This window comes from Henckelia pumila, chromosome 4, assembly GCF_033568475.1.
Source record: "Henckelia pumila isolate YLH828 chromosome 4, ASM3356847v2, whole genome shotgun sequence".
NCBI classification, from domain to species: domain Eukaryota; kingdom Viridiplantae; phylum Streptophyta; class Magnoliopsida; order Lamiales; family Gesneriaceae; genus Henckelia; species Henckelia pumila.
The window spans coordinates 1,630,068-1,652,353 of record NC_133123.1 but is presented as its reverse complement, the minus strand read 5'-3'; the positions used below and the strand labels follow the sequence as shown (position 1 = coordinate 1,652,353).

General features: G+C 35.0%; 5 protein-coding genes across 7 annotated transcripts; 2 read left to right on the top strand and 3 right to left on the bottom strand.

Annotated features, from left to right (window-relative positions):
- The first annotated feature begins 4,612 nt into the window (after positions 1-4,612).
- LOC140863137 (protein DETOXIFICATION 40-like) lies at positions 4,613-7,913 on the top strand. The gene is made up of 7 exons (XM_073266321.1): positions 4,613-5,001; positions 5,069-5,700; positions 5,794-5,850; positions 5,965-6,203; positions 7,004-7,122; positions 7,359-7,445; positions 7,580-7,913. Exons 1-7 carry the CDS (start codon positions 4,678-4,680, stop codon positions 7,646-7,648), a joined length of 1,527 nt encoding a protein of 508 aa, XP_073122422.1. The 5' UTR covers positions 4,613-4,677; the 3' UTR covers positions 7,649-7,913.
- Positions 7,914-9,738: 1,825 nt separating this feature from the next.
- Positions 9,739-10,122, bottom strand: LOC140867798 (uncharacterized). The gene has a single exon (XM_073272855.1). It carries the CDS (start codon positions 10,120-10,122, stop codon positions 9,739-9,741), a length of 384 nt encoding a protein of 127 aa, XP_073128956.1.
- Positions 10,123-12,149: 2,027 nt separating this feature from the next.
- On the bottom strand, positions 12,150-16,328 carry LOC140863840 (tobamovirus multiplication protein 1). Its single transcript, XM_073267568.1, has 12 exons — positions 16,214-16,328; positions 15,926-16,096; positions 15,499-15,589; positions 15,368-15,420; positions 14,524-14,616; positions 14,263-14,334; positions 13,754-13,826; positions 13,571-13,616; positions 13,382-13,445; positions 12,806-12,859; positions 12,627-12,704; positions 12,150-12,540 (listed from the first exon to the last, which is right to left on the bottom strand). The coding sequence occupies exons 2-12, from the start codon at positions 16,076-16,078 to the stop codon at positions 12,448-12,450; spliced, it is 870 nt and encodes a 289-aa protein (XP_073123669.1). The 5' UTR covers positions 16,079-16,096; positions 16,214-16,328; the 3' UTR covers positions 12,150-12,447.
- Positions 16,329-17,013: 685 nt separating this feature from the next.
- LOC140863838 (probable serine/threonine-protein kinase PBL23) lies at positions 17,014-19,033 on the top strand. Of its 2 annotated transcripts, XM_073267565.1 has the most exons (6): positions 17,014-17,132; positions 17,276-17,460; positions 17,544-17,733; positions 17,849-18,240; positions 18,362-18,592; positions 18,917-19,033. In XM_073267565.1, the coding sequence occupies exons 1-5, from the start codon at positions 17,015-17,017 to the stop codon at positions 18,578-18,580; spliced, it is 1,104 nt and encodes a 367-aa protein (XP_073123666.1). In that variant the 5' UTR covers position 17,014; the 3' UTR covers positions 18,581-18,592; positions 18,917-19,033. The 2 variants fall into 2 exon arrangements, with proteins under 2 accessions (XP_073123666.1, XP_073123665.1); XM_073267564.1 differs by having other exon boundaries at positions 18,362-18,972.
- On the bottom strand, positions 18,256-21,597 carry LOC140863839 (N6-mAMP deaminase). Of its 2 annotated transcripts, XM_073267567.1 has the most exons (12): positions 21,448-21,597; positions 21,208-21,278; positions 20,954-21,045; positions 20,820-20,879; positions 20,504-20,716; positions 20,338-20,414; positions 20,176-20,245; positions 19,969-20,082; positions 19,781-19,847; positions 19,504-19,608; positions 19,239-19,401; positions 18,256-18,526 (listed from the first exon to the last, which is right to left on the bottom strand). In XM_073267567.1, the coding sequence occupies exons 1-11, from the start codon at positions 21,522-21,524 to the stop codon at positions 19,277-19,279; spliced, it is 1,071 nt and encodes a 356-aa protein (XP_073123668.1). In that variant the 5' UTR covers positions 21,525-21,597; the 3' UTR covers positions 18,256-18,526; positions 19,239-19,276. The 2 variants fall into 2 exon arrangements, with proteins under 2 accessions (XP_073123668.1, XP_073123667.1); XM_073267566.1 differs by lacking the exon at positions 18,256-18,526 and having other exon boundaries at positions 19,140-19,401.
- Positions 21,598-22,286: the final 689 nt, after the last annotated feature.

Sequence of the window (22,286 nt, the reverse complement as noted above, 5' to 3'; positions counted from 1 at the left end):
GCACGTTCTTGAAAAATTTATGAGTATTGTAGTAACCCAGATTCTATTTTAAGATAATAATATGATAATCATGATTAAGGGTCCAGTCCAAACTGCTGAACTGTTGAGCTGCTGAACTGCAGCTAGGGAATATCAGCAGCTAGGGAATCTGCTGCTAGGGATTATACAGCTAGGGATTCTAAGGAAGTTTGAAAAGCTGCTAGGGAATCCCAAACTGCTATTAAGGAATCCCGACCTGCTGCTAGGGAATCCCGACCTGCTGCTAGGGAATCCCGAACTGCTAATAGGGAAGCCCGAACCCTCCAGGACAGGCAGGCAGGTGTGTGGACGCTTGCATGAATGACAGTTGGCGCCTAAGCATGAGCTATCAATAATGGTAGTGACTCAGCTCAAGCATCTGATACGTGGCGTGCTTATAGGAGCTCGGACGTCTCGACGTCAGCTCAAGAATCCCGATCACCCCAAATATTTGTCTATAAATAGGAGCTGGGGATTCAGTTATTTTTCACATCACTTCCATCTCACTTCATATCTTTGCCCGAAAAAGAGTAGCTCGGGAATTCGGGAAGGAATAGCTCGGGAATGAAGAGCTCGGGGTCGGACCAAGAGGCCAGGTCGGGTCGGGATTGAGACCAGGTCGGGTCGGGAGTTGACCTAGGACAGCTAGGGGTTGTCTTTTTCCAGCTTAGTTCAGACTTCGGTGTTAGGTACTTACACATTGACTGAGATTGCCAGCGAGTATACATGTTTATATGTTGCATTTATTTGGCATTATTATGTGGCATGATGTATGTTTTACCGTTTTATATATTCATATATCATGTGCACATACACGTTGAACCTATACCTTGTTATAACCTGATTTTAGAGCCGCTCAGCTCTATACTCGATAGTTTGTCACTGAGAGTACCGCGACGGCGGGGACATGTATGTCTGACTACTCTGGTGTACTAGACGAGTGTGATTGCACCCAGAGGTTGATCCGTGCGGTGGCAGCATTCATGTGGCGCCGGTACTGAGCATGACTTTTCAGATGACCATTTACCAGTCATCATGTTGCATGCATCATATACATATGTTTACTCATGTCTATGTACTGGGCGTTAGCGCTCACGTTCTAGTTGTTATCTTGGACACCCATTCCACGGGGCAGGTCGCAGGATGGACAGAGCCGGTAGCTCGAGGCAGGATTAGGGAGCTAGAGCTTTTCAGGGGATTTTATACAGCATGATTTGTTTAGCTGTATTAATGTTTTAGACAGTTTATTTTAAGCATTTCAATATGGTTGTATCACTACAGATTTAAGCCTGGATATGTTTTACTAAGCTGTTATGTAAAGTATGGAATATATTTCCGCACGTTTTTAATATGTTTAAGAATTTTGCTGTATTAAGTTTAATGCATGCTATTAGTTGCCAGTTAGGAGGTGATTCCATGCAGGGTCACTACAAGTATGTTGCTTGATTGTGATACGTGAAGCATTCCTGATGTGTTCAGTTCAAGTTTATTGAGTTTTGAATGATTTGAAGGCAAAAAATCAGAGTGTTGGGGTAAAAGTTGGAATGAGGGTTCTTGATTCAAAATCTTTGAAATGGTTGTTGTTTTGGGAAAAATTATTTTGAAGTTTTGATGTGGTTGAATATTATTTTTGATGGAAAAACGTCCCAAAGCATTGTGGGTTTTGAAATTGTGCAGAAAAGATCAGTTTTTCGAAGATAGGTGTCGCGACGGCGCGCCCGCGCCTGAGCTGCGCAATTGTGCTCATAGGCGGCGCGCCCGCGCCGCAGTTTCGCAACTCTGCGAACGGGCGGCGCGCCCGCGCTACAGGGGTAGCGCGGCCGCGCCGCAGGCTCAAACTTCCCACCCCATTTTACGAGTTTTTGGGTTCCAAAAATCATGTTTTTGATATTTTAATGTATTTTAATTATTTTTATGAATGCCCATGAAGAATTTTAAAGTTTTCAAGGTCCGAAATGGACAGAATGCGTCACATGGATCGGTCAAGTTATGTATTGCATGATTATGTGATTTTCTCATGAAAGCTAATTTCTCATGAAATGTTTTGAAGGAATTTAAGCATGGCATCACGAGAAATTTTATGAGCATGTTACGAGGTTTATGAAAATGATATGATACGATATGATTTGATAAGATGAATGATATGATACATGAAAAATATTTTGATGAATTATGCGTCTTGTGGTGATTATATGGGGTATGCACTTCGAGATGAGCTCCGGAGCGGCTATCCAAACATGGCTCACGGGATGGCTATATGGGGTATGCACTTCGGGATGAGCGCCGAAGCGGCTATCCAAAGAATGAAAGTTTACGGGCGTAATGCCATATGCTTGTTGATCAACAGGAAACCATGAATGGCTCGTTATGACGATTACCATACTACTCATACTCTATCACCTCAAATATTTTTATGTTATGGCTACATCAAAGTTATGTTTATTGCATGAAAGTTTAAGTTAATGTTTTTCTTTTAAAGTAGAAAATCCCTTTTCTGCCTGTTCTTGCTGAGTCTTTCGACTCACTATACTTGAATGGTGCATGTAACGATGATGTGAATGCTTATATTGATGATTATGTCGTGATAGGGCATGAAGAAGAGGCCGGGGTCGGTCCAACGGGCAATGCATGAGTGTGAACGCTTTAGCTTGGGAGATGTTTTAAAAACATATTTTTATTTGATGAGAGGCAAACAAGTTTAATTTTCTTTAGTTGTTGGCCATGTTTGGCAAAGATTTTTAGATATTATTTTATTATGTGCAATTTTTATATGCTCCTTTTAATAAAGAAGATGATGCTTTCGCAAAATTTTTATTTTTACCAAATTTTAAGTATGTATGTTTGAGTAACGTTTCGATTGTGAAATTAGAACGTTACACTCAAAGTACCTTTTTTTGTTCATTCATCAAACTTTTTGATAGTAAAACGTTTTTACTTTGCCAAAAAAGCCTCATTATATTTAAAACTCGAGATTAATATTTATTTTTAAAACAATCCATCATATATGATTTTATTTTATTCCTTCCAAATTTACATATTTTTTTTAGTAATAATCGATTTAAATTTAATTTAGATTTTTGAAAAAATAAATTTATTTATCAACGTGCAAAAATACTTGGGTTTGGATGGGTTGCCCACACAACCCCACAGCAGGGGGTGCTGTTGGGGAAACGACATCCCTCTTTCTTTCCTGTTTTTTTTTTTGTTTTTTTTTTATATTTAGTTTTTTATATTTTTTTAAAAATATTCTTGGTTTTTTTGTTTTTTTTTTCTTTATTTTGGCCTTTTTAAATCATACATTTTAATTTTTTTTTTAAAAAAACATTTATTTTTTATCTTATCATTTTCTTGAATCATTTTTTCGTTTTATAATTTTAAAATTCGATTTTAGTTCCAGAAAATTTCGATTAGTTCAGTTTGATTTTTGGTTTTCATAAAAAAACCGGTTCACCTAATTAACAAAATTATAAATAATTATATTTGGTTTTTTTAATTAGACTTTACATGTAGTTTATGATATTTTTTAAATATTTAAATAGTTAAAATTATACTTAATTTTAATTTGTCGAGCATAATGTGTTTTATTATGATAAAATCTCATATCCAAATATTAATTTTATAATTATCACTTTTACAAATAAGTTAATTTGGGTTTTTATAGAATTACTTATAATTTATGATATTTTTAAATGTATATATATATTTAATATTATACTTAATTTTTTATTTTTTTTTTAAGAATAATGTGTTAAATAATACAAAAAAAAACAAGATAAAAAATGATATATTTTTTTAAAAAATTAAAAATTATAAATAAATTTTAAAAAGTCAGAAGAAAGGAACAAAAAACACAAAAAAAAAATTTCCTCAAAATTTAAACACAAAAATTTTAGCAAAAAAAAAACTGATCATAAAGAGTAAAGACCAAAAAATATAAATAAAAATAAAAACTTAAATATAATAAAAAAGAGCAAAAAAAGAAAAAAAAAAAAAGAAAGAAAAAAGAAAAGAAAGGGGGCTGTGGGGGAAACGATGTCGTTTCCCACAACAGCACCCCCTGCTGTGGACAACCCCATAGCAGGGGATCCAAACCCAGTGTTCATATGTTTGATTATTATTTTTTTATTTTTTTCTTTTAATTTTAATTTTCCTTTTTCTATTCATTTTAAAAAAAATTAAAACAGGGGATGAGAGTATTTGAATATAAAACGTTCGATTTTTTTGAACATTTGCATTTCAATTTTTTAAAATTGTTTGGTTACCAAATTTATTTATTTTCTGAGTAAAACATATAATTATTTATTTTTGTTTCTATATCGACATATTTAATCAATTGGTATATTATTATATTATATATTGTAAAAAGATAAATTATAACAAAAACATTGATAAAAGAGAAATTGAAAATATAAAATTAAAAATTAAAAATTAGACTGTATTTAAAAAAAGTAAAAAAAGAAAACAAAAAACAAGGTAAAATCAAAATATATATAAAATATTTTTTAAAAAAAACAAAAAAAGAAAGAAAAATGATGTTTGAGGGCCACAGGGGATCCATTCCCAATACTTGGTTATATATATAATATAATACTATACACAGAATGAACGACGTTTCATACTGCCCACACTTCTCATTAACAAAGTACAGCGGCTGTAGGCATGGATAACAGAGCCAAGGAGGAGATCCAACAACCAATTCCGGCGGCGATCCAGCCGACACCTGCCGCCGTGTGCCACTCCAGCTCCGATCTGGAGAAGTTGCTGTCCGACACCGATTCGCCATTCTTGAAGCGATATCGTGAGGCGACATGGATCGAACTAAAGCTCCTGTTCAAGCTCTCCGCACCCGCCGTCATGATGTATTTAGTCAACAACCTTATGTCTGTTTCCACTCGAATCTTCTCCGGCCAGCTCGGAAACTTGCAGTTCGCCGCCGCCTGTCTCGGCAACCAAGGCATTCAGTTATTCGCCTATGGCCTCCTGGTACGGTCTGTTTCACTCTTCAGTATGTTATTGGGATATATCGATGACATGTATACTAATTTTGCAGTTGGGAATGGGAAGCGCGGTGGAAACGCTCTGCGGTCAAGCCTTCGGCGCACGTCGGTACGATATGCTAGGAGTGTACCTTCAACGCGCCACCGTGGTTTTGATGCTATTCAGCCTTCCGATAACTCTGGTTTACGTGTTATCGAGGCCGCTCCTGATCTTCATAGGCGAATCCGAACGCGTGTCCACGCTGGCGTCGCTGTTCGTTTACGGCTTGATCCCGCAGATATTCGCGTACGCGGTGAACTTTCCGATACAGAAGTTCCTGCAAGCGCAGAGCATCGTGGGGCCAAGCGCCATGATTTCATTCTCCACGCTTTGTTTTCACTTACTGGTGAGCTGGGTAGCTGTGTACAAGATTGGCTTGGGATTGCTGGGAGCTTCGTTGGTGCTTAGCGTGTCGTGGTGGATAATCGTGGTGGCTCAGTTTGTTTACATAGTGAAGAGCAAGAGATGTAAGGAAACGTGGAGTGGTTTCAAGTGGGAGGCGTTCACTGGTTTGTGGGAGTTTGTGAAATTGTCCATGGCTTCTGCGGTGATGCTGTGCTTGGAAACTTGGTACTTCCAGGTTCTGGTATTAGTCGCTGGATTGCTGGAGAACCCTGAGCTTGCCTTGGATGCACTTTCTGTATGGTAATTATATATATATTTATAATCGATTATACAAAACATTTGATATATTTCATTTTCAGTACGTACTTGTCATGAATTATATTCTTTGTGCAGCATGTCGATAAACGGGCTACTATTCATGATCGCCATTGGATTCAATGCCGCCGCCAGGTTAGTTTTCGACTCGATATATATAGACGTTTCAAATCATTTGAGATTTCTGAGATAGTGTTAACGTATAGAAAAAAAAAAACTGATGAAAGAATGTTGTTTTTTGGAGTTAAGCGTGAGAGTAAGCAATGAGTTGGGAGCAGGGCACCCGAAGGCGGCGTTTTTTTCGGTGGTGGTGGTGACTGCCGTGTGTTTGTTCATTGCGGTGGTGGAAGGAGTGGTGGTGTTGTCCCTGCGCCATGTCGTTAGCTACGTGTTCACTGGTGGGGAGACGGTGGCGGATGCGGTGGCGGACCTTTGTCCGTTGTTGGCCGTTACGCTCGTTCTGAATGGCATCCAACCCGTCTTATCTGGTGAACATGCATTTTCTTGTCCACTTCCTAATTTTGTCCTTGTGGTTTTTTCGTGTTAAATTCGACTTTTGCTTCCAATTTCGTGCGTGTCTCTTGCTATTTCACAAACCAATTAATTAAAAAAATAAAAATACAAAGGAAAAGCAAGAAATGTCTTTCTCAAAATTAAAAAAGGAACACCATTAACAAAATTGTCGAATGAAATGCCAGACTTTACGAAAGAATCCATGCTCTATCTCAGGAATTTGGATCCGGTGGAGCATCTTGATAACATTAACACGTGATGTCTTCAGAGCTTATTTTTTGCATACCAACTTCTATTGTGCATTGGTTTAATTAAAATTCTCTTAAAAAATGCCACAAAACTTGTGACGATAAATATCCATATATATTCTTTGTTATTTAAAAAATAATTTCAAATTTGGCTTGATTGTTTCCTCATAAATCATGATGGAGTACTATATGGGCTCCACAACGAGTCTAAAGTTTTCTGGCCGCAAGTATTCAATTTTTGGCTCGTATATATGCGTCAACTTCATAGATCATGTGACGTACGATGCAATATTACAACACATAAATATATTGATTAAAAGCAATCATTTACGAACTGAAAGGTGTGGTTAATACTCCTTTAATTTATTGTCCAATTTGATGTTGTTCGGTGGCAAAATATTTATAATTAAGTTGTTTTTGTTTTTGTTTGTCTTTCCTCAATTATTGTGTAGTTTTTGTTTTTGTTTTTGTTTTTTTGTCTTTTTTTTTTGGTCTACTTACGGAAGTGAAATAATATGTTATGGAAGGGGTGGCTGTGGGGTGTGGATGGCAAGCGTTTGTAGCGTACGTAAATGTTGGGTGTTACTACTTGGTTGGGATCCCAATTGGATGTCTCCTGGGCTTTACATTCAAACTCGGTGTTAAGGTACGTATTCACGAGATCCTGTGAGAGATTTTCGGGGTTGATTAGACAAATCGATCATTTGAATCATTCATGAAAAAAAATTAATATTTTTTTAAATATCGATATGTTGACCCATCTCACGAATAAAGATTTGTATCATAAGAGATCTAATCATATTTATATGTTACTCAATCAAAGAATATATTTAACGTACACGCAGTTGGGGATTTGAACATTATAATTATTAATGTTGGTAGGGTATTTGGTCGGGGATGATTGGAGGAACCACATTGCAAACTCTCATATTGCTTTGGGTAACATTTCGTGCCGACTGGAACAAAGAGGTGCGTTTGTTTTCTTTATTCATTCTTCCTCTTTTTTGTTTTTTTTTTAAAAATTGGGTGTGAATATATATATATATATATATATATATATATATATATATATATATATATATATATATATATATATATATTAGGTGGAGAAAGCGAGGGAGCGATTGGAAAAGTGGGAAGACATAAGAAAACCACTTCTGATCAAGGAATAGTGTTGAGTTGGAGCTGAACAAACTGTGAACGGTGGAAGTGAATTTGATTGGTCGATCAAGTCATATATACTTTGACCCAAATCAATATATATAACTCTTATAATGGTGAAACATATGTACGGTGTCTGTTATATTGCCAATAATTTCATTTTATGCTTGCTTTGTGTAGAGAGGAAAAAAAAAAGAAATTATAATTTTTAAGTAAATTGAATTTAAAATATCTAGAACTATATATTATTTGGGAAAAGAACATAATGTTCTATATATTTCTTGCTCATGAACAAATGTACGTTTTGGTTAATTTGGTTTAGCTTGGATTAGTAATTTTCAGTTTTGAATTTCATGTGAATTAATGCATGCGATCGATATTGTAATTTGGAAAAAGTAGTCATTGACGCTTTTGATAAAGAATTAAGTTGAGTGAATATTTAATTTGATCATGGACTGGAATGATTATAGGTAAAATACCATAAATTAAAATACTCATGCGAGTTACATAATTTTGCTACTTTTAATCAAAAAATTTGAGCAAAATCTGTGATAAATAAATTTTCAATGTTTGATTACATATCTATACAAACTGATAATCAAATAAAGTATCTCAAAGTTCAAAAATAATCGTGCAAAATTTGAATTTTTTTATTAAATTAATGTAGTTGGTTTGGATCGTTTGTTTTTATCCAAAGTTTTAACTAAGTCAATTCTTTTAGCTCAATTTCATTCGATTTCTAAACAATCTAATACAAATTAATGAAACAGACGACAGATAGAAATGATGAGAAATGAAGCTTATTATACCAGTTTTTTTAGAGATAAAATAACATTTTATATTTCAAAAAATAATATACAATAAATTAAATCTTTTATTGTAAATATTTTCAAATTAAATATTGTGATGTCCGATCTAAACTTGAATTAAGCAATGGGTAGGACAGGACTATGGGCCACGGAGTTGGGTTTTATCCCGTTAGATTAGAGTACTCTTTTCTTAGCGAGGAAGATATTGAGTAATTTGAAGCAGGCCCACTCTGAAATGGGCAAAACCTTGAATTTTGTTATACTCCGGCCTCCAGTATGGCCCAATTATATAAATTGATTTTGTATTTAAAAAATAAATAAATTATTCCTAATATTTCAATCTTCATAGAATCTTATTGATAAAAACAAAATTTAAAAATATGAACATGGAAGAGGATGATGTCCTTTCATTACAATTGGAATTTAGGCTTAATTCATATATGATTTATGCAATTGGCGCCGCCCTTGTTTCTCCAAATTAATTAACTTCATATTTCCTTACAATATGATATATCTATATGTATATATCTATATATATATATATATATATATATATATATATATATATATATATATTCTATTTTCAATATTCTCGTTCTCAAACTCACGTAGCAACTACTTTGTATTCATTAAAAAAAGTGGGTAACCAAGTCGTTTTTAACCAATATATGTTTTCAGAATGAACCTATACCGCTATACGGGAGACGATCGAGTACTTCATTTATCATTGTTTCTAATTCAAACCACGAGCTGCTTGAGATGACACACGATTTTGAACCGGGCCCCGGGGTGACTTGAATCTTTTGGGATGAAACTAATATATTATGAAAAATGCTAGATGTACATTTTGTAGTGTACATCTCGGCTTACATCAACTCATATATCATTCATTTTTTGAAAATATTACATGTACACATTGAGTTACATGTCGGGTTACATATTACACATGAAATTACAAAATTATCCCTTTATTTTATTTGCAAAAACTCTTTCCAAAATACACTAAGGATGTTTATGTAATTTCAAATACATGTAACCCTTCGTGTACATATAGCATCACCCTTCATTTTTTTTCTCGTCCGGTTACATATCACATGTAGCAATGAAACCCTATATTCTGTTACAAATTAAACAAAAACAAGCTGCGGAAAAGAAATGGTCACACGAAGCTTCATAACATATTGTTGGACGGGCTAACCCACAACCCGCTACAACCCACCATCCAGTCTGCCATGTTGAATGGGCTGAGAAACCTATCTATATGACGGTGCGGGGCAACTCCGCAAGCTAGCCTAGCAACTTTTTTGATACATTAGGTGGTTCGGATTTGGCGGGAGAGCCAATCCAACATGCGTAGCCCATTTTGGTGGGAGGGCATTACTAGTTACTATCGAATCCTGTTTGCAGTACTGAAGCCAAGACTTTAACGCGCTAGCAATCTGTCTGTACAAATCCGTTTTCGCAGAAAACGACGCGACGGAGAAACCCTTCCTCAACTTCTTACCAATCTTGATCTTCAACCTCAACATTTTCACTCGCAACCACGATGGCCTTCTCATTGTATCAGCTTTCTGCAACGACTTGTAAATCAAGAACTGCGCCATTCGATGCTTTATTTCATCAGGGTCCTCTCTTTGAAGCTTTGAGTAGCCACACTTTTTGCTCAAAAGAGCCATCTTCTGATTTAGTTTATTATATTGATCAAGGCAAGAGGTTCTTTTTTTCAGACAATTTCTAAGTATATGAATTAGGTGCAGTATTTATAGTGAAAAGATGAAGAGTCGTGGAGTGATGAAACATGGCATGCGCACTTCAACTATAGTTTGACAACTTATAATATAAAATATAGTATAGAGGTAGTATCGATCATGATATTAAAAAAAAAAATAAATCTTATGAAGCAGCCGAATTATATATATCAACGGCTTGGCCCAACTCAAACAGTGTAGTGGATTATGTTTTTTCTTAATGGTTTGATCTCATATTAAACTAAAAAACATTGTGATCACACTATACTTTTTAAAACTTTTATATTTTACTTAATTTATATTTGATGATAAAATAATAATTAGCTTATATAAATGTAAATTATGTAATATATATATATATATATATATATATATATATATATATAACCATGCTTGCGATGGGGAGAAAAAAAGTGTCGAATGAAAAAAAACAAAAAATAAATAGAGTTCGTGATATTATTCGTAGGTAGTATTTACTGAAAAATTTGTTTAGCTTTTTGTAGCAAACGTGGCATCAATAATGGGATAAAATAATCTATATTTGTAGCGTTTGAATTTAATATACATAATTAATTAAACAATAATAGTTCGACAGATCGAACATACAGGGCCTGATGGGGAGTGATTAATTAGACGATGATGATGTAGCTGTATCCTTGTAATTACATATTAATGTTTAATAAATTATTCAACTGGTCAAATGATTAATTACTTTAATCTCAAGAGGCGGCAAAACAACACACTCGTATATATATATATATATATATAGAGATATATATAGCTTAAAATTAAAACGCGAACCTTTAAAAAAAAAAAAAAGCTCTAGAATAAATAATTTTTGTATGCTAGTGAATATTTTTTTTATAATTTCAAAAACACCCTTTAACAACACAATATCATATTCCATGATATATTTTCATACTATTTTCCCTCGTACCGTTTTAATTTTAAAAATCGATAACTATTCATTTTAATTTTTTAATTTTTTCCCCTCGGATAAGTAAAAGTTAGTTTCATATATGACGTAAAACAAGTGTGCAGCCTGACTCTTATGACATAGGAAACATATTAATTGTGATGCAGACAGGTTTAGCTAATGTTGGAGCCCAAAGCATGATTAAGGACTTAATAATGGTAATTTAAGTCTTAAAATGATTTCAGTGTGCCTTTAAAAGTCAAAGTTGGTAGGGACCCGCATCTCCACACGGGCTCAAAATTATTTAGATCTTTTTTTTTTTTTTTTCCCAATCGCTTGCATAATCAATTCTTATCATGAGCGGATGTAAAAATGTCTTGTCAAAGCTAAATTGTGTTTGCTCCTCCACCAGTAGATGTTTCACAAGGTTAGTACGAGGCTATCTTTAAATTATGTTTACATGAAAAGATTTGAATTTGTGAGAAGATTGAAATGAATGAATTTGAAATACATAGTTTTAAATTACTAAAATCGGAGAATGATTTGAAATTGAAGTAAAAAATAACATTTCATCATTCAATCTACAACCTTAAAATATTACTTCAAAACTTCATCTAATGACTATAAAGGCGACCACCCCATTTTTTTTTCATATGACATGAGACAATCCCTTTACCACCATGGAGATAACACTTTATCCAGTGCTCGGCTTTATAACATTAATTATACTAATGTATTATATATAAATCATTTGATCCATGATTTGAACACTACCTTAAGAATAAGATCTAATTAACCGACTAATACGATCGACTAAATTGTTTCACGTAATTTATTAGCTTACGAGCTCCTGAGTTGGTAGATATTGGGATTTGTTTTGTTGGTTCCCAGAGTTTCAACTAATCTGTGCATATTAGGAATCAATCCACGGAAGACCAAGAGAGCTCCTTCTACCAACCAAATTACATTTGGATCGTGTGGCACCTCATGAAAATTGGAGATAACGTAAAAATTCTGTTGAAAGTTAAACGAAACAGGATTGCTACCAGAAGAATTCACCACATCGAAACTTATAACCACTCTGACAAATAACTTGCTTTTCCAAGCACAAAAGCTAGGAAATTAATTTAACAGTCATATCGAGCACAAAATACAGGCATAAGAAACGAAATTCCTGACGCGAGCCATCACAAATAACGAATCTCAGAACAAGTTCTAGGCTCTGAATTGATCTTCAATTCCACCGACTAAAATTTGAACCGTGGGAGCCTTCAAGAGTGATGCAAACACAAAGAGATGTACCTGTGTGATGGTGTGGTGCAGGATTTTTTTGATCACTAGCGGATGGGGTGGTATTGAGCCGATATTCTCTTGGGAGGAAGCTTCCGCAAAATGTACAAAACAAGAGCCGATGGTAGGATCTCGACAAGCTGTTTTAATAATCTATATTAGAACATGAAAATATCTAATGCTCACAGGTGTCAGGTTGGCCTGTACAAAAAGACAGAAGCAGTACCGTATAATAGATCAAATTTAGCACAGGATGGTCCAGTACATCAAGTGTTGCATCTGAATCAAATGCTGATAGCATAACCTGCATTAGAAAGGTATACTTCAGCCAGACTAAATAAGGACATTTTAGAGAAAATTAGAACCAGCAGTAAATGTAGGTCTAAAAACTAGAATATAACTTACCACGAAGCATCTTATAAGAAAACAAGTGAAGCATATAGCTGTCACAGATCCAACCTGTAACAAGAAATGTCTTAAATAACCATCACATAGATAACAAATTCAAATGAAAGCAGGGATGAGCTATATCCTACCATGCAGTACAATACAGAAAGCTCTAGGCCCACATGGCGTAAAATGAATACTAGATTACTAACCAAACACCCACAACCATGTCCAACACGTATTAGAAGTTAAAACAAATTATTGCAAGTATTTATTCATAGACCCATATCAAGATGATGCAGAACACTAGGATGAATGGTGATTCACATAGAAACAAAAACGAAATGCCCCAACACAGTTCCCTCGCCGTTTAAAAAATTATCGAGTACGTTTTTCTTTAGTTTCAACATGTGAGACATCAGCAAGTCAATTGCATCAAGCAGGCTTTCATTCTCAAAAAGCCAGTGGAAAAGCATCCACAGGATAAAAGGCAATTCCACCAAATTAGACCTGCTATAGGTAGTCATATAGCGAAAACTAGAATTTCCTGCACAACACAATCGCATAGATGTAAATCTGGTTCGATTCACAAACCTCGTGCAGTTTCTTTCTTCTTCCTTTAGATTCAATGGGAAAGCGTCTCAGCATGAAAAATAGCCTAAACAAAGAAAAAAAAACAATTTCAGTGATGCAGAAACTTGAGATTGGAAGAAATCAGTTGAAACTTGAAAGAAATTAATGTTGCTCTTCTACATAAGGGACAGATGAGAAGATGTCACTTACTTCCCTCCGTATATCAGAAAGCCCAGAGCTGCTATAAATGATACCACTGCAGAAATTAAAGAGGACAATCAGCAACAGGCAGTTCGTCTATCAGTAAAGCAGGGGAACCAAGAGATTAGAAAACCAAAGCTGCAGCAAAACATAAACATAAAAAATGAAACCAAAAAACTACGAGAGATTGACCTGCAATAAATATCTTTCCGATGAATTCCACAACTGAATTATCATCTATCCAGAGGTACACCCAGATGCAAACCTTTTGTCAACACAGCCAATATCTTATTTAGATAATCAAACCAGATACAAATATGAGAAATCGATTAGGTAACCAGATGTCAGCTCAACACAGAAATTCCTCCAAGAAAACATAATACTTACATTCATATACCCAGCACCATAAGTATGTTTGGCGAGTTGAATGAAAAACTAGAACAGCTTCTACAAACTATGCCTTCCATTTTTAAAAGAAGTTTTCTTTTGAATTTTAATCAAACACATTTTAAAAAGGAAAGAGATACTAATTTCTAAACAATTGATGCCCACACAGCCCAATCATGAAAAGTGAAAGGGACAAAAAAACATAGAGTAAAGGAGGATTTGAAAGGTAAATGGTATGAGAATGACAGCTGTAACCAACATGTACAAGATGTATAAATAAGCCAGAGCTGCAGTTCAAATGCACAAGCACTAACCTGTATGAAGTAAATGACACTATTGATAGAAATGTAGCTGATTCTCAGTTTATCTGTTGGCAAACTTCTAGCCTGAACAAATATAAGGAAAAAATTTTCTGTGAATTCTCATGTCACAAACGCATTCACAATTCACAAGAATCTGAATTCAGCAACGGTTCAATCAGGGCTGGAGAACATTCTTCCAGCCAATTATTGACAGCAGTTCAGATACTCATAATCCAATTCAGATCTAGTTCGTCAGGAACCCTCCACTTATACCTGATGATATATCTCCGCCCAAAAAAGAGCAAGAAGAGTATATGTGGAAAAGAACAGCAAGCCAGGAAGATCCAACAGCAGCAGAGTTAGTGCCTAATTAATTACAATTAATATCAGCAGATGAGAATAAAACCACTAAACAGCTAAATAGTCCACAGATGATCCTTAAGTGCACAATTTAGGTGCTGAACAGGCTTATAAAAACACAGTAGTTGACTATTATGCACCTTTCAACTGAATAAAAAAGATTCTCGGAGAAAGTGACGGTCACCAACACAATGCAGTAGAAATAGATAAACTATTTTATCATCAGCGTCTAACAACTGCTAAAAGCAAATTATACACGATAAAGTTTGAAATGTTAATAGTGTTGAAACACAACGCAATAGTCTCGACTAGTAAAACAGAAAGTTATATGGATAAATACAAAGAAAAAAGATGACCGATATTAAACCAGGACGATTAACCCACTACGTAAAGGAAATATAATCGATTTTTTACCATTCTTCTCTGTTAATCAAATTCAGAAAGACTTCATAAGCAACCGGCTAGCACCTTAAAATTCATCGGCATTGCTCCTCAAACGATAATGACAAGCTTCTATCTTACAGCAAATTTCACAGAGTATGAGATGTTTGCATTCACCACCAATGTATTAAATGTTTTTTTGACACTTACCTCCCTAATAAGTACATAAATAATAAAAATAATAACATGTAAAAGAGGAGGATAAGTGCTAAATACATTAAATACAGGTAAGGAGAGGTAATAACACGTAAAAGTACATAACATGAGCCAAAATTGTTAATAGCATAAGTAATAGTTAGGAAGGTGAAGCTTATACCTTAGGATGCAAAAGAAATACTTTCATGTGAAATCCAAACATTACAGCACGCACTGCAATGGGTGTGAGTGACATAATGATTACTCCAAAAACGAGACATGTAGGTAAAATTTTCAGCAAACTTTTCATACCTCCATTCACAATGAAGTTCATAAAGTGGAAAACCTTCTGAGTTGTCCAACCATACTCGGGCACCCTGAGCTCAATTCTTATCAATTGAATCTGCAGAGAAGAGAAGACACCAAATCAAAAAAGAAAAAAGCTGCCAAATTAATAGAAGTCATCAAAAGAGAACAACAACATGAGGCCAAAATATTATAATCGAGAAAAAAATTTAAGAAGAAAAACTGAATGAACAACTAGACAACTTCAGGAAAAATGACTTTAAAACAACAAGACTTGATCTTTTTGTGAATCATGGAGAGAAATTTATACATTACAAATACAAAAAAAATAATTAAAAAGATACAATCACAGACCAATACCAATATACCAATAATAATAAAATCTAATGACCCACTATTATCTCCAATAAAACCGAATTGTTAATAGACATACGAGAGCAACTAAAGAAACGAGAGCGTAAGCGGCGCAGAGAGCAAAGAATATCCCGTCTTGCCACTCAACGGATTCATTGATCTCGTTCCACCAACCGGCGGAGAGTCTTCCGACGCCGGCATCAATGGCCGGAAAGCTCGTTGGCATTCTCATCGTTTCAACTCAGCTCTCCTTTTCCAGAAAAGTAGAAAATAAAAATCGATCAGCTGTCAATTATATTATACGAGGAGATCAAATCGAAGAGGGAAGAGAAAACCCGAAAGCACAGAGAAACGCGAAGGTTCTTACATTACATCAATTAGGGATTTTCTGTGTGTCACGACAAAATTAAATTATTATATTCAATTTGGGGGTGGGAGAAAACTCCGAGTCAGAGGGGACTTCGATTTGTCTAGTGTCTAATATCTATCCGTTCATTTTATTATAAAATTCAATTTAAATAGTATTATATAAATTCATAATTTTTTAAAAATATCGATTTATTTATCACAACAATTTTAAGTTTTTTGAACATGAAATATACTTTTTGTGCTTAAAAATTTTGAAAATAATTTGTCATAAAGTTCTCTTTAATAACATATACTTTTTAAAGTTAAATAAAATATTGTTTTTATGTGATCGAATATTCAAAAATTGATATAAAAAAAAATATATTAGTATTTTTTCTTTAAAAAAAAAGTTCTGGTGCCCCGACACTAATCTAGTGGCTACAGTGCACCGGATGAAATTACAGTATGCATGAAATTGTCCGAGAAATTCGATTCTGAATCGCAACGTGGAATCTCATCAATAATCTGCATGAAAAGTGTTTTTTTTTTTTTCAGTAAATAAAAAAAGTAGGTGTTTTATTATGCTTGGACACAATGTTTTCATTCAAGATCCTCATTTTATTCCAACATGCGTACTTTTACAAATCATGAATCAATAAATTTTGTTGGGCACCCCATTTGATCTTCATAGAGAAAAATGGATACAAGAATGCATAATTTGTGAAGATTCTCTTACAAAGTGGAAAAGATTCCAAAGGAGAGGCGGAAAGGGTGGTACAAGGCATTCTGTCTTGTTGCAAGGATAAAAAAAACCGATACAATGAAGAAGAATCCATTAAAAACTTCCAAAAGTTACGTCAATGAAATCAAGGCATCACAGAAATATGATGGTGGGGAGGAATTATTGCCAATCTCCAGAAGTCTTTCTATGTATACAGGTTAGAATCAGAAACATACATAGCTTTTTTCTTTTCGTTTTTTTATGATGTTCTTGAAAACGTACATGATTTTCCATCTCGTCTGGAGATCGACTCTAAACGATTCTTAAATTGTAACATGATCTTGATCTTACAATGTTTAGGCAATGGAAAGCAAAGGATGATAGCTGACGATATACTAAGGCATGGAAATGTGATGAGAGTTCCGGCCACAGTATTCACCTTTCGCGAACTGGCCATTGCTACAGAAAACTTCAGTCCTGAACTTCTAGTTGGTGAAGGAGGCTTTGGAAGAGTCTACAAGGGTCACCTTAAGAACAAGGATCAAGTATTTGCCACTTTTCTCTACTGCTTTTTGGGTTTCAAGTTATGTTTCACGTATGATTTTATATCATGTTATTTCTTGTCAAGATTGTTGCTGTGAAGCAGCTTGACAGAAATTGGATTCAAGGAAACAGAGAATTCCTAGCAGAGGTCTTGACATTGAGCGTCGTTCACCACCCAAATCTGGTAAATTTGATTGGATATTGCGCAGATGGCCGCCAAAGGATACTGGTGTATGACTACATGCAAAATGGATCCTTAGCATATCACCTTCATGGTAAATACCTCAATATGATTGATAATATTAACATTGGGAAAAAAAAACTTGTCTGAATAGGTTCGATTTCTTGGTGGTTTCGTGTGTAAAGTTGCTACTTTTTTCATGTTTACAGGTTTGTCAGCAGATAAGAAGCCTCTGGACTGGTACGCCAGAATGCAGATAGCTAAAGGTGCAGCACAGGGACTGGAGTACTTGCATGATACAGCAAGCCCTTCAATCATATTCCGGGATTTCAAGATATCTAACATATTGTTGGACGAGATGTTCAATCCTAAGCTGTCAGATTTCGGACTTTCTAAGTTGGGTCCAAAAGGTGGGGAGGATCATGAGTCCACTAGGTTGATGGAGACGTACGGATACTGTGCACCAGAGTATGCTCAGGCAGGCCACCTTACCATTAAATCTGATGTTTATAGTTTCGGTGCTGTGTTTCTTGAGATTATTTCAGGGAGAAGAGCAATAGATAACTCAAAACCAACTGAAGAGGAGAATCTAGTAGAATGGGTTAGTTAACCAACTTATTTTTCAATCAAATCTGTTGAATTTGCGTTCCAGTTTCACAAGTTGAACGAAATTTTATCCTAAGCAATCTCCAAACATGATGTTTTGAATCTGGAGTGCACAGGCAAAGCCGCTTTTCAAGGACAGAAGCAACTTTACATTGTTGGCCGATCCATTGCTTGAAGGGAAGTATCCGGAGAAGGATCTGAATCAAGCTCTTGCTATTGCAGCTATGTGCCTTCAAGAAGAAGCCAGCACACGACCACTCATTGGGGATGTTGTCACCGCACTTGAATATTTAGCCATGGAAACAGACGAAGATATGAGTGCAACAGACACGTAAAAAATAACCGAGGTAAGGAAATTTTCTTGGACCTTTAGTATGGACAGGATCAATATATTCTTGTTACATATTTTCCACACTAGACAATTGGCAGGCAAGGAAGAAAACGGGATAATGTGGTATAAGCATTGTTAGAAAACTTAGACAGCGGCATGCTTTTTCACTTTGGCTATATTCATGGAAAGATAATTCAGCTATAAACAAAATTTAACTCTAAGTTTACAGCGAATGATAAAGAAATCGGCCGTCCTTTTTGTTTTTGTCTTTGGCAATTTTTTTTTAGCCTACTAAATCTTGTGAGAATTTTTCCTGAAAATCTACTTATCTACTTACAAGCAAAGAGTAGGCCAACTACCACACACCAGAAACTAGGCCAAGAAGACCAATGTGCAAATGGGGTTTGTTACTAAAATCCACTGCTTATTTCGTGGCAGAGGCTTCAGGGCAAGGAGAAGAGATGGTTTGAGATAATTTGTTACGCGTGATGTTGTGGGCCATTAATTCTTTGTATGATCTCTTCTTTAATTTCATGTAAAAGATTTGGGCCATCTGTTGTTTAGGCTCTGATTGGTTTTACATGAAGAAACAAACAAGAATTGCTGAATTCAGATCATACTTTTGGAACAATTAAACGTCTCAAGACTGAAGTTAGGCATACCAACAGTGGATCAACACCTAGCCGAAGCTGTGATTTGATTATAAACCGATTTTACAAAATGATGTTGCAAATATCTCCTTCAGTTCTCCTTTTACTTCATCGCCAGCAAAAATAACCTCAATGGCCTTCTGTGCTAGCAGAAACATTTCCCTCCTTCCAAGACCTTGCAATCAAGAATTTAACAAAGAAAACCAATAAGGAGGCTAACACCTTTAGCAAAAAAGAATTTTACTCTCATAAAAACATAAAATCAACAAGAACCTACCAAATGCAGTCAAGGCAAGGCTGTACTCATTAGATAGACTGGTAGAAAAAACTCCGGCATCGTCTGTGCATAAAACTAATGGGTGGTTTGATTTATACAAATCAGCTGCAAAGATATCATATGTTGGACATGGAATTTTTTTGGTCGTCAGTTTTGGAAACTATTTAGTTTTTCTCAGGCGCACAAGGGAAAGACAGGTTAAAGTCATCAGGTTCGCTCCCAAAAATTGAAGCACGAACAGAAAAAAGAGTATCAATGGAGAATTAAGAAATCTTACCAAAATGATGAACATCCACCGAAGCAATTGTTTCGGTTCTAATGTTGGAAGTCAAACAAATCTCCACCTGTGAATCAGGACAAAAAACTAACAAGTGTTTAGTGACGGGCATTGATGGATTGACAGGAATTTCTGCGCGTCAGTGATTGCATTTTATATTGAACTGAGTAATGAATTAGGAATCTAACCGGGATCTTGAGGCTTTTTAATACTTCCCACTCCTCCTCTTGAAAACAACAAGCATGCCCAATTCTCTGCGGATGAAAATCTAGCATCGCGAGGATTTCCTTTTGATTGGGAACCTACAAGCACTAAGTAGCAAAGTAGATTATTCAAAATAATGCAAATGACAATATCATGAACTATAAATGACCAAGAACCAAAGTCAAATGCACCTCGCCACAGTGAAGTGTGATCGGAAGCCCTTGATTTTTTGCAAACTCTAAAGCTGGTAAATATGTCACCCTGGTACAAGATACACTCAGATAAGAATTACCATTACAGAAATTAAATGGAAGAACACATTATATACAGGTATACAACAATTGGTAGAATACCATTCCCCAATTCCTGGATTGCCAGAAAGATCTATGCCCACTACTCCCAAGTTTTTCATTTCCAGAGCTAGTTCAACCTGAACAAGATGAAGAGTTTTTAACTTCCTTCAGGTTTGAAAACCTGACAACTTGAAGCATCTTCATTCATAAAAGGGCACAAACTTACTGTTTCTATAGCAGCATTGGTAGTTTCACGACGGTCGATACTGAGAAGAAGCCTCACATATATCTTTTTCCTTTCAGTTCCATTACAAACCAAAGGAGCACGAGCAGAAGTTTCCACGTCAGAAAGATCAACCTCAACAGCATTGACAGATCTTATGCCCTCGAGAACTGCTTCCATGTACGAGCGCTTGCTCATACCTTTGGAATCATTCCTCTGCAATTTAAATATGGAGAGGAAACAATTCCTTGCTTACTAAAAATGTCAATTACAGATCAAAGCAGCTACGACAAACTGTTACCGGTACCAAATCATATACCTTTGGAGTTGTTCTCAATTCCAAGTAAACGACATTATCAGCAGCAAAATCTTCAATAACCTACATAAAAAGAAGAGTAAATGAAAGTTTTCTGTATGAAACCAAAAAACTTCATGAAAAGAACGGGGCCGCACCTCTTTGGTGATTCTTGTGACGGTTTTGTGATCAGTAGTAAGAACATGGATTAAATCAAACATCTTGAACACTTCACTGAGCGATCGATCATCTGAATTTTTTGTGGGTGGGAGCAAAATTAACCTCAAATGATCAGGAAACCACATGACTGGGCATTGAGAAAACAAATGAAATGACAGCGAACATCTAATAATGAGTCCAATTCAAACGCTATGATGCCTAAAAAAATTTCACAGGCAGAAAAGGTACATACTTTTCATAATAACATGCTCCACGTCCGAAGAAACTATAGCTCCCTTCTCACTCAATTCTGCAGCCAGTTCCCTGCTCGAATAATTTTACTCACAAGAATTAAAACTCAGTGTGACCCTTTGGCCATAACTACACAAAACATCTAATCTAAAACAAAAAAAACATCTCTAATGCTCAGAGAAATCAAAAAGTACCGAGTAAATTGAATAATGAAAGAAAATGTGTAAGTTAGTAAACATACAACAGCGTGGAGTCTCTAATGGAGCCATTTAGGTGCGCGTGTAGTTCAATCTTTGGCATCGACACACACCACTCCATGTTTCCCACTCAACTTGCTCCACAATACTGTTTTCTTGGACAAATACGCTTGCGGAGACTTCTCGGTTTTGAAGCCAAGAAGACTTCTTTTCTCCGTCTCGCCGAAACCCGACAGACGAAAGCAGTCAATCACGGATTGGGCTTCGGTTGTTGGGCTTTGCTATTATTCTTGGGCCAATTGTCATCATTTCAGAGGTTTTAGTTAGGTACTATCGAATACCTAGGATTTTTTTTGACATTGGTTTGTAAACTATCAAATATGTGTTATTATGACTATATATATACATATAAATAAAAATATATATATAAATTTAATATTAAGGAAAAGTTTTAATTAATTTCACCTTAATATTGTTTGACCTGATTCTATAGTTAGTGGCAATTAAATTATTTTGCAGTATTAGGCTATATTATTTCAAAAAGATTTATAATATTATGCATATACAACTCCACTCAGAGGAAAAAAAACAAATTAATATTTTTTTAGAAAAATACATTATGTTAATATAATCTATTACATATGTGTATCAAGTGTGTATTTTGTGCTCATCAGTTTCATAATAGCGCAAGAGAAAATATCAAGAATTCAATTTTGATTTTTTTTAAACAAAAAATTATAATCTGTTGGACTATTTATTTGGGAAATTAAATACATTCATGAGGAATCAAACTACATTTTTAATGATAATATATATCCTTTTGACAATACTTCAAAAATATTTGTGGTGTTTTATAAATTTTTATTAAAAAAATTAGAAAATT